This window comes from Pyrus communis, chromosome 12 (assembly GCF_041283825.1).
Source record: "Pyrus communis isolate YQ-2024b chromosome 12, ASM4128382v1, whole genome shotgun sequence".
Taxonomy (NCBI): Eukaryota; Viridiplantae; Streptophyta; class Magnoliopsida; order Rosales; family Rosaceae; genus Pyrus; species Pyrus communis.
In genome coordinates, this window is record NC_142576.1 from 21,288,340 (window position 1) to 21,301,228 (window position 12,889).

Sequence of the window (12,889 nt, forward strand, 5' to 3'; positions counted from 1 at the left end):
CAATTAATCATTCTTATTTTTTTTGTTTTGCAGATTATTCAATTAATCATATTAAAATAGTGAAAATCCTCTTTTAGTTTTTAAATGCCCCTCCGTCTTGTATATTTTTTTCACGCACTAATGTCTAAACCTTGTTGAGTTGCATACATTTGGTTAATTAGTACGAATGAGCATTAGATTGTCAACAATTAAAGACAAAATTAGACAATAGAGTAATAAAATTAGGCATTTTATAATTAATTTTTTCAGCATTTGTAAAAAAACTAACTTTATTTGTCCAAAAAAAGAGCTCAAATTTTTTTAAGGTGCCCCCTCTTAGTTAAATTTTTGGTTTCGTCCCTGTGTTGTCTTCGCTAATAATTCCACCATGTTCACATAGAGCCCTTACATAAAGATTTCTTCGACTACAAGGAGACTTAAGATGCTAACAGAATTGACTTTTTAGTGTAAAAATGTGGTTTTTTATTAACGTGAATAGTACCAGGAGCTTTTGATTAAAGTTCTCAATAAATAAAGAAATGTGAAAAGAAGAAGAAGAAAAAAAAGGTGCGTTATTTGTTGGGTCATTAAAAAACGACATGTGAAATTTGAAGTTTGCCGAAAGCTTTAACATTTCCTTTAGATTTTCTTGTAGTTTTGAAGGCGTGTGAGAGATACCAGATGGTTGCTGTCGTCTTCGCTAATAATTCCACCATGTTCGCATAGAGCCCTTACATAAAGATTTCTTCGACTACAAGGAAACTTAAGATGCTAAACTACATATCTATATTGTATTATATTTAAAGGAGAATGTAGCTTAAAGGAGAAGTCATATCTTCGTTAATAATTCCTAATTTGTAAACTTTAATTAAGTTTTCTAAATCTTAATCCAAATAATAATAAAGGATGTTATTAAAATTGATGTGAACTGGATAAAAAAATTTAGATTCATAATAAATTATGGGAATTGTTATTAGTACTCCAAAAATCTCATTCTACACTTCAAACTTTCTATATTAGGAAAGAAAAATACACTTGTGAGGAGTATAGAATGAGATTTTTGGAGTGATAATAACACTTCCCTAAATTATAGTCATTGATATGATTATTAGAATGTGATTTATAAGTTTTTTATGTGATTGATTTTTAATAATTGATATGTGTAGAAATTAGAAGTATGGAACGATATAACACGTGAAAATTATCTTTGATTAGTTTGAACAATGCTATAGTTCAAAACTTTAATTTTTATGGTTCCAATCTGATTTCAAAGAGTTGGACTCCAATATTGGTACCCAACTCCACTATGAGTGGAGTAGTAGGCTAAGCCTATTTATGGGATAGCCACAATAATTTGGTTCGAATTTGGCTTCTCGTTCTTTGACGAGAATCGAATGTAGGACCTCTTATTTACAAATGAAGAGGAATATTACTAAAACGTAGTACTAAATGGCAATCTGATTATCTTATTAGTATTCCATTAATTATTTTGCAAGCCTCTCTATTTGAATTGCGACACTTGGAATAGGCATAGCAAATGAGTTGTGTTTGTGTCATACCTGTTATGTTTGCGGGTTGTGCCGCATCACACTAGTTATTTTAACGGGTTCTTAACAGGTGACCCAATAACGACATGATTTGTTAGTGGGTTGTGTCATTTCGTGTGGGGTTAACGGGTCATGTAATAAATTGTCATGCCTAACATCTAGATCTAGCAAACAATATCTTATCAGGTTCTTAACGGGTGACTCGATAACTACCTTGTAGAATTATCAGAGAGACGGACCCTTGGCCCACTTCCAACAACACCAATAATGTCCCCAACTTGGTAATTATCACATGTACAATCCATCGGGTGTGGTGTTTTATCACAAAAGGACTCGGTGTTAGTTAGAGTGGGGTAATTATATTTAAATTATTTTTCTCCTTTCTCTCTAGCCGATGTGGGATTCAACATGCTTGACATGTTGACGGGTTCTTAACGAGTTACTCGATAATGACCGAACTCGTTAATACATTGATTTGAAACCTCTAATTTTTGTATTGTTTCGTGTCGAATTAAGAAGTAATGTAAAAAATTGACAGGCCTAACTTGGAAGATGGAATTCCAACCGCTAACCACGAGTTCCAACTGCTAACCACACGTATGTACATGAAATTACTCTTCTAAGTCAGTCCCTACCTCCACATTTGTCCAATGACCAATTGAGCTTATGGTCCAATCCATTGAGACCATGTGTCAAAACTAATTTACGTGTCAATTGTTGGCGCATCCACCTCAGCAAGGCCATCAACTTAAATGTTTTAAAACCAATAGGATCTTCTCCGGTTTCTTTTGGTGAGGATTCTGGGAATTCGTGAATCGTGTCCGTTTATCATGCATCAGTGATCAGTTTTTATCAAGTACTGTTTATGTTTAATTTTATATAAAAATATTTAAAATAATTTCATACCACATAATATATGATGAACAGATACGATTCACGAATTCTCAAAATCCTCACAAAAAGGATCTGGATTCATTTTAAAATATTCACATTGACAAGTTACTGGACCTTCATTTGAAAACCAATGACGCACAGTTTGTACTTGTAAATCCAATGGGGGGCCCTTTCTACCTTTTATTTTTCAATTACTTCTCATAAACGTTGGATATTGAATCGTTATCCAAAAATAAATAAATAATATTTGGCAAAAATGTATAATAATTTTCTACTCTAAACTAATTTTGAACAGCATTTAAGAGAATTCAAATTCGGCACTAAACAGACTTTACTCTTTTTTCTTTCTTTTTTTCACAAATGATACTTTTAGTATGTTAAATTTTAATTATTAAGAAGAGTGAACGGGCAGAAATCTTATTTGCACTAAGATGCATACACCAATGAGATAAAATGTCATCATCCAAACATACTTTAATTTAGTAGTATATTTCTTCAGTTAAAACTTGTAAGTAAACGATTTTAAATTTAACTCGTAAATAATAAATTTGATTCTAAATTACTATCTATAAGCCCATTTTGTATACAACCATATGCTAAGAAAAATTTTGACACAAATTTAATATCTTACGGTTAATATGGTAATTTGACAAAAAGTTTTATAAATATTCCCAACCCAAGTCTCAAATTTATCCATACATCGATCCTTCCACGTCGGAATTTCTTCTAGAACATTTGGTTTTCTTTTTCTGTGCAAAACACGACAATGTGGGACCCAGGGACACGAACCCTTGCCCTTCTTTCCACACGTAGTCAACGCTTATCCTTAGTGGCATGACATCCCTCTCTTTTAAAACAACCAGTCATAACCTCTTCTCAACGTACCTCATCCTCAATTATTTTACCATTTTTAATTTAACTGCCAGCAAAACCTTACATTTCCCAACTCAAATTCACCGACCCATTTGGTTTTATCTTAATTATTATGGTTTATTTAATTAACAACTAGCATTTACTTACATACTTTGTGTGTATAAACATATTTTTTTAGAAAATGAGAAGGAAAAAGGAAGAGAGAGAACCTGGAGGGGGTGAGAGATTTTTGTTTTTGGTTTTTGGTTTTTTTTATTTTTTATTTTATTTTTTATATTAAAGGTATTTTAACGTCATCTGTAGGTGAGGTTTCAATAAAAAACCGATAAAATTTAGACATGTGAAATTACATTATTACCCATCATTTTTTTTTTGTGTGATAGAAAACTAATTTATCTTTTCACCATCTTTTAATTGACAAAAAATGTTTCAATAATTAGTAGAGATAATGTTTATAGATGACTAAGTCAAATCTCAACTTGTGCGCCTTACGTATATTGTTTCACACATCACATGCGTAAGTTCATTATTCTGTGAATTTTTTTTATTAAATATGTATTAGAATGACAAAAATGCTCTTGGTATAATATAATTAGTCAAAATGATCTGACAAAAGTAGGGAGTGTTTATGTCATTTTGTTCTTATTTAATAAATGTTTTTCACAAAATGACCTAAATGATTAATGGTGGACAAACTCAAAACTATTTGTATTGATTTCAACTTAGGGACGAAAGTAATGAGTTATGCCAATCTCATAAACTATTTTGACAAAAAAATATTTTCTTAATTAAGATTGCAATTTTTGTTCTTAATATTCAAATTTGGGTTTGACTAAGAAATTTAAATCATACGGTACCGGATTAAGTTTTTTTTCTTCCACTAAAAGAAAAAAAAAATTTGCGTTGCCATTTTAAATTTGACATTTCCAATACTGTAGTTCGATTTGGTTTGTAATTATATTCTAATCGTAAATGGTTATGTTTAATGTAAATTTTGTCCAATTAATGAATGAAAATTAAAGTGAAATTATGCCAAAATAATGTGAAAACACTTTTGTCTTTTCCCAAATTGTGGGAAAAATTGAAAGTCGTTTATTTTCAATAAAAAAACTACGTTTTAATTATTACAAGTGGCTCGGTGAAAAAATATAGACAACAGGTCTTTATAGAAAATAACAGAAGATCTTGAATTCAATACTTTGTAAACTGTGAATCTACTTGATTTACCACGGGTATTATGCAATTTCCGACTAGCCTTCTCCGAGTCCAAAAGGAATGAATAAAGGTCCACCACGGGTATTGTTCAATACTTTGTAAATTGCAATTGATTTCCCAAAATTTTGTTACTTATGAGAAATCAGCTAAAAATCATTTATTCTAGTTGTAAACTGTAACTAATTGCGGGACAAACAATTGATAAACTTTTAATCCACAACTAACGCGACAAAATTTAAGTTTTTTCGATAAAAGCCAACATTTGATTACATATAAGCAAAGCATAAATCGCATTTTATTAAAACTAGTAAACTAGAGTCCTCTTTTCCTTTCACAATTACGTGTTACATCACTTGGTATTAAAATGTCTTTTACTTTTAATCTGCTTCAATTTATTCAGTTGAAAATTAAAAGAGTCTGTGATAAGTAAATAAGGATGTGTTGATATAATACCCTTTTACTAATTAGTTCCCCTACCTTCCAGTAAGCAAATTTTGTTTTTTTTTTTTCAATACACGATATTATCTATACCAAGGGATAGAGGAGGTAGCTAAGCTTATTGACTAGAATAAAACTTAAAACTTTTCACTTATAAGAGAAGAGAATATCACTCAGACCGTAGTACAAAGCTGCAACAAATTCTGTAATTTGGTTCAAGATTTGTTAAATTTTTTAAATTTTTTTTAATTTTTATAAAAAAGGGTAAACTGTAAAACCCTAGAAAATATCGTAATTTCCAAACTATGTGCGGCGCGTGGCAGCCGTTGATTACAACCGCCAGGACCAGCGTCCATTTATGAGTGTGGTGTTCGCTTATAAATAACCAACTCCAACTGAATCCCCACGCACACCACTATCCATTTTCTTCTACACAATTACTTCTTTCATTCCAATTTTATCCGCAATTAAGATATAATTTTCCAAATTGCCATATGCAAATGGCCGAGTTACGAACCGAGTTAATACCCGGTCTGCCGGAGGAACTCGGCTACGAGTGTCTCACCCGTCTGCACTACTCGACTCACCGAGTCGCCTCCCGAGTCTGCCGCCGCTGGCAGGACCTTCTCCAAAACCGGGAATTTTACAATCACCGGAAGCAATCAGGGCGGACCCACAAGGCGGCTTGTTTGGTTAAGGCGCTTCCGGTTCGGACAGGATCGGACGAGGCCAAACCGGCAAAACCGCCCCGTTACGGGGTCTCGATTTTTGACTCCGTGAGTGGGAATTGGGACCGGATCGACCCGGTTCCGAAGTACCCGCACGGGCTTCCGATGTTCTGTCAGGTGACGAGCTCGGAGGGGAAGCTGGTGGTGATGGGCGGGTGGGACCCGGCGAATTACCAGCCGGTTCGAGACGTGTTCGTGTACGAGTTCACGACTCAGCGGTGGGCTCGGGGGAAGGACATGCCGGAGACCCGGTCGTTTTTCGCCGCCGGGGAGCTCGACGGGCGGGTGTACATCGCCGGCGGCCACGACGAGAACAAGAACGCGATGAAGTCGGCGAGGGTGTACGACGTGAGGGAGAACGAGTGGAGCGAGTTGCCTGAGATGAGTCAGGGGCGAGACGAGTGCGAGGGGTTCGTGTCCGGGTCGGAGTTTTGGGTCGTAAGCGGGTACGCGACGGACATGCAAGGGAGGTTCGTGGGGAGCGCGGAGGTCTATGAAACAGGGCCGGGTCGGTGGAGGCTGGAGGAGGACGCGTGGCGTGCCGGTCAGTGCCCGAGGTCGTGTGTCGGGGTTGGGAAAGACGGGAAGTTCTTCTGTTGGGGCGACTGCGACCCGAGAGTTCGGGTCGGGCCTTGCGCGCTCGGGTTGGGGAAATGGACCTTCCTAGCGGCGTCGGCTTACCAGGGCGCGTGGCAGGAGGAATTTTTGGTCGAAGGACAAAATGGTAAATTGATGAAAATGGAAACGCCTGAGGGTTTCTCTGGTTTCGTGCAGTCCGGGTGCTACGTGGAAATTTGAAATTATTTTTAAAAATTTTCAAATTCTGGAAAAGAAGTGAGGTTTCAATTTTGTTTTCTTTTTTGAAGAAAATATGAGAGTGTTTGAGTAAAGTTGTAAGCAGCTTTTGCTTTTTGTTGGATTGAATAGTGCAAAAATATCATAGGTTTGACTACTGTATAATCTTCTGTTTAATTTTAATAAATAATATTATGAAATCTTAATAGCACTAAAATTTTGCTTACATATTTACATTTTTTATTTTATAGATGTCAACAATTAAAATACTAAACTTTTGGTGGGCTTGGGATATGAACAGAAATAAAATGGACCCAAAGTGTGTTTGTCGGATTGTAATGATTTTAATTAAGACTACAAATGCGCTCGGCTAATATATGAAATCTCACTCTTTTCAGTTATCTAACCTCAATACAGGAGGTTCCCACCATTTTACATAGGCCATCAACTAACCCCGGCCTTGGGTGTTCCCAACTGTCATTTATATGGAGTCGCATACTAACATTTTTTCACCTATCAACAAAACATTCGATGATGAAGTGAGATATGGTCAGTCAAGATGGGGCATTCTATCATAGTGATGCGAGTAGAGCAGGACCCAAGCACTTTTCGAGCATCTTTACATCACATCTTAGGTCTCTGCCACTGACTATGGTCCGTCACGTGGCCTGATTGACATATAGGTAGACCTATTCCTAAACACTTGTGCTATAAAGTTGTTAGTCTGCTCACGTGCCTCTGGTAATCAAGAAGCTCTTTACATGTCCTGATCGGACTGAACTTATAAGCATTTGGCTATAGCGCTTGAGGGTATCCTATTTTAAGTCCTTTAGGCCTTGGACTTCTTGATCTCTATACTTTTCACAACTTCTTTCTCCGTTTGCACCATCATGTGGGCCTAAATGTGTCTAAGATTAACAATAGAGAATTCAAATTTATGTGCACCACAAAAGCAAATCAATTCTAACTAACGTGGCTAAACATGAACTTACAAACGATATGACATGGAGAACATGAGCGTGAACTTTGAGTGATGAGTTTAGTTATTTGAGTTACAAGTTCTGTCACAGTAATTTTGATCATTTTTTTACCACAGTGTGAATTTAAAAGTTGAGTACAAAGCAATCTCTGAAAGTGCTTATATAATATAAGTGTACAAGTAAAATACCGGAGGTGGATTGTCTCCCCTTACATTTCCATACTCTCTTTATGCCCTCCTATTTGTGTGGTCACGGTTAAGTCACGTCAACATTTTATATTCCTATTACTTTTCGTTTTATTATTTCTATAAAAAATTAATATAAAATGTTGACGTGGCTTAACTGTGATCACACATCACAGGAGAACATGAGGAGAGTATAAAAATGAGACGGCAGACAATCCACCTCCTAAAATATCTCATACCTTTTCAGTTGTCCTCCACCACTGTCCCTCTTTCTCTCTTCCAATGTCTGCAAAAAAGACAAAGAGAAGAGTCCCTCACTTCACTTGCAACGTGACTTGCGAGTGGAAAACACAAAGTTGCGCCGAATTCAAGATAGCGTGACAAAAAAAATACTTTGAATGTTATGGCCCCGCCACTGTTTCGACTTTGAACGGCATTAAAGCAACCACAGGCTAGTATATGCTCATTGAGATGTTTCTCTCTAAGTTCTTTTTGTGAGGATCTCCAGAATTTTTAAATCACATTCGTTCATTATACATCGTGTAATTAGAAATCATTGTAAATCTTTTTATTTAAAATTAAATATAAACAGTACCTGACAAAAACACGATGAACAGATATAATTGGAGGATTTTTGGAATTCTCATAAAGAGGATCCGGAGAGGATCCTTATTCTAATATCAGGCTTTACTACTTTTGGAGAAAGTTTTTCTAAGTATTAGTAGCGAATATTCAAGCATGTACTTTACCTATTGGAAAATAAGAGATAGTGTTGGACATCTATCTTTATTTTTTATACTCTTTTTCAATTTTTGGATGTTTGATCGAATGAATTGAAGATGATTTATGACTAAAAATTAACAAGGTGCTTAGGAGGAGAAAATTGGTGTGTGAATAACATTGTCCTAAAATAAATGGAGGGACACGAAAAAAATATATTATTTTCTCCACTTGTATTATGACACGTGAAGTACTACATGAATACTGCTACTTGGAAACCTTGCTCCCCTTTTCGTTTCCCTTTTTTTTTTTTTTTTTTTTTTTTTTGGTAGCAATGCACTTTTACAGTTTCTACTCCAATTGTGGAGAATAAACTTCTAGCATACCATGATTGTAATGTTTAAACCATCTCTAAAGAAGATGTCAAATATTAAACATAAAATTTAAATTTAATGGCTTATGTCGCACTTTGACATCTTTCTAAGTTTTGCTCTTCATCAGATATGTCAAATTAAAATATTATTTTATTATATTATTTCTTTTCATAATTTCTGTTTTATAATTATAAATTTGATTACATTATTTTCTTTTGTTATTTTATTTCATTATATTATTTTCATAATTTTCCAGATAGCATGTACACCACAATGGGGCATCTGAATTGATACCCAAGACATAAAAAACTGAGGCCTCTGAGCTGCAAAGTAATTTAAGTCATCTCGATATAAGTTTCATACCTATATAACTTCAAGCCGTATGTTTTTCTTCTTTTCTTTTAAATTGGATTCGAAACAAATTGAATCGATACAATTTCGTGTAAGCCTTTTCCCTTTGATTCAAATGCATTGCAAGATTCAATGGTCAAATATGCAGTACTCAAATACACACCAAATCCTAAAACCATTTGCGAAAAAGCTCCATAGGCCTATCAAGAAGAAAATGAAGAATTACTGGCTAGAGAGAACGCCAAGCTTCAAAGATTTGTGGCGGAGTTGAGTTTTCTCTGAACCAAGAAACTGGGTTTTGCAGTTTGCAGACATATTTTTAGAGTTGGAGAGGGTGTGGGAGGAATGAGGATCCTCTTTGTGAGGATCCTGGAAATCTTCAAATCGTGTCCGTGTCGCACATCGTGCGTCATAAATTATTTTAAATACTTTTATTTTAAATTAAATATGAATAGTACTTGACGAAAATTAACCGTACGATATAAGATGAACGGACACGATTTGAGGATCCCTAGGATCCTCATAAAGAGGATTGGAAGAGGATCCTCCTAGGATGTGGGAGGAAGATAAATGTTTTCAAACAATAATAAAAATTAATAAAAAGTATTTAATAATTAATCAATAAACATTTGAAACTGCTGTTAATTTTTGACGACAAGGGTGAAAGCTGTCATTCTATATCATGCCACCTCAAATTTGGCTTTTCAGTTGGAAAACAATGTTGCTGCCTTTTTTTTACTGTTAATGATGATTTGAACATTTTGACATCTTTTTTAGAGATGCTCTGCACTCCAAAAGTCTTCGCATTCCAAACTTTCTATATTTAGAAAAAAATATATATATTTTATGAGAAGTGCACAATGAAATTTTTGAAGTGATAACAACAACACCCGAAAAAAGTTTACACATTTTTGGTATCGTTAGCACATGCATGCATAGTAATGGAGTTGTTTCTCTTGTGTGTAAATTATGAAAGATAGAGGAAAATGTTCCGTTCAAAATGCAGCTGTAAATATTGTTATAACTTCTTTGGAGTCATGTAATGAGAGGTATAGAAAATGGAAAATTATTCATTTTAGAAGATGCATATAGTTGTCAATATTTGTATCTTATTCGAGATTCGGGTTAAAGATGGGCCAACACCCAAATGCAAAATCATAATCTAACAATATGATATTTTTATTTCGTTTTTAGGTACAAGTGATATTGAGGGAGGCGATATTCCACCATAATTCCTCGGAATTAAATTCAAACATAATACCTCATAATTTTAAACATAATACCTCATAATTGAATGCAAAGATAAATACTTTTGCCACTTGATTATAGTTGCTTTCCCAAACAACCCGACTTGCTGACAATGCCCCGTGGTGTGATCCGAACACAAAGCTCTCACCCTTTTTGTCGCCATGTTTGATTGGACTTGTGCCCGGCTCGTTGTTGAGGACACTTCTCTAAACTACGAATAAAATGCTGACAACACCCAATTCGATACAAAGATAAATACTTTTAACCACTTAATATATGAATTCATTTCAATTTACAATATGATCTGCTAGAAACGACTCTTCTGAGACATATCCAATTGGAATTTCTAGGTTTCCAGAGTTGAAAGTCTTGGCCAAGTCCCCAATTAGTCAACATTCCAATTGGTCTTGAGTTTAGTTTCAAAAAGTTGAAAAACGATATTTTAGGAACTTAAAAAGCAAAATTGTGACTAACCTTGATAAGGTACTTTTTGCATGTCCTGGCACTGGTGAATTGCACGATGGTATGAGTCTTCTTGGCCTCATAAAAGATGGATTATCATAACGAAACCACCAGCTGATCCTAGTTTCAAAAAAGATATCGTACTTTTCGACCAATAAAAAGGGATATGGCACTTAAAAAGCTCTATGACACAAAACCAAATCATTTCAACACAATAGCTAGATTCGAAGATAATGACTTCATCATGTTAAAACGGTATTTGAGCAGGAAAAAGATTTTTTCCGGATCCCTTCCACCAAGTCCACCAAGGCCACAAATTCGGGCATTTGAAATTTGATCAAACTGCTAAAGTTATTATAACTTTTAAAGTGGATCCCTGTTTATAGCCGTTTGATCAAATTTCAAAGGCCCAGATTTGTGGCCTTGGTGGAGTTGATGGAAAGAATCAAGAGAGGATCCCTTTCCATTCAAGCAGATGACAGAACAAAGAAACCAAGAGTAGAACACCAAGGTAGACTTCTATCTCTAGGTGAAATCGACATGCATCCACATCAAAAACCCAACACACTTACCTCTTACTCATTGTTCTTGTTGGAAACTATCAACAATCTATGATAAATTTATATATGCTAATAAATAATAAATGTGAATAAATATTTTGACAGAGTATGACAAAATGAAATAATATTAAACAGATAAACTGAAGATCGAGGCTTGCGTACCGCAAGTCTTTAAACAGAATTTCGTCCTTACTCTGTGCTTGTAGTTCAAAAGACGTCTGCTTCAACATAATTCAATGATCTAAGTCAAGATTTTAGCATCGAGAAACTAGACTTCTGACAAATATCTTTGTGGTTCTCTTAGTAAGATGGTTTTGGAATTGTAGAGGGAGAATTCGTTTTTTTTTTTTTTTTTGTGTTATAAATGCCATGCAGATGAATGTATATATAAATTATATATGTTTGTTAGCAATAGGTATGAATATGGGATGGTCTTTTATGAGACATCTTAGATGAGTTTGTTGAATTAAAAATTAAATTAATTATTTAATGAATTTAATTATTTGCACACCCCAAAAAGCCCAAACCTAAGATTGAGCCTAATTTTACTCTTCATGTTCCATCACTTCAATCACTTTCTAAGAGGGATAAAGCTTTATAAAGTCAGGGAACCTTTTGATGATGACAATTGTGGGACAATGAAATTTTTACTCAAAAAACTCCAACAGTTCTCTATGTCCTACTACATATAAAGTCATCACAAAGCCATTTAGTATTTCGGTCAAGTGCTATTCCTCTTTACTTGTAAGTAAAAAGTGTTTGCTTCGATTCTCGCCAAAGATGAATTTGAACCTGATTATTACTAGTCCATTGTAAGACTTAACCCACCTCTTAGTGTAAATAATATCGTTTTTTCATTAAAAAAAAACAACAATATCAATCCAGGCCCTGCTCGTTTAAATTTGGTCTAGATAAAGCCTAGCCCTAAGACTTGGTCGGGCCAGCCCATAAACAAAAACTGGTTAGTCGACCTTTTTGTTTATTGAGTGGGTTAGGAAGACAGACATCAGGGGTACTTACAACTTTTGCTTTTAATTTTCATGTTTGATTTTGATTAAACTTTTAACTATCCGTTGTACCATCTTATTGTGATTCAATTAAACGCCATTCCAATAAAAAAAAGAAAAATAAAAGTTTGGGATTGTACTTTATAGTTTTACCCTACTATTTTTTTGTTTTTTATTTATCATGTAATGTTACTATTCTAAACTAGATTAATGATAATTTAAACTCAAGACGTAGTTGAAGAAATGCTTATCAACCAAAATAATTCACCATTTGTACCATTAAACTTTTAATACGCAACATAGCAAAACTTTAGAATCTTATTATTAGGATAGGCAACTTAGTGTTTCGATGGGTTAATATGAAGGGTAATTTTGAAAATTTGAAAATAAATAAGGTCATAATAGGGAGGAAATGTCTATTCCGATTACCCCTAACAATATGAAATTCAAATACCACCAAATTGTAGGAAATTCAAATCAAATTCCAAAATTTGCATGGGTCCCAACAAATATTTGATTTCTCAATACTTAGT

General features: G+C 34.5%; 1 protein-coding gene across 1 annotated transcript; it reads left to right on the forward strand.

Annotated features, from left to right (window-relative positions):
• The first annotated feature begins 5,335 nt into the window (after positions 1-5,335).
• On the forward strand, positions 5,336-6,669 carry LOC137745781 (F-box/kelch-repeat protein At2g44130). The gene has a single exon (XM_068485793.2). It carries the CDS (start codon positions 5,441-5,443, stop codon positions 6,470-6,472), a length of 1,032 nt encoding a protein of 343 aa, XP_068341894.2. The 5' UTR covers positions 5,336-5,440; the 3' UTR covers positions 6,473-6,669.
• The last annotated feature ends 6,220 nt before the right edge of the window (positions 6,670-12,889 follow it).

Coding starts and splice junctions, on each gene's coding strand:
- LOC137745781 (XM_068485793.2), top strand. CDS start 5,441: ATGCAAATGGCCGAGTTACGAACCGAGTTAATACCCGGTCTGCCGGAG.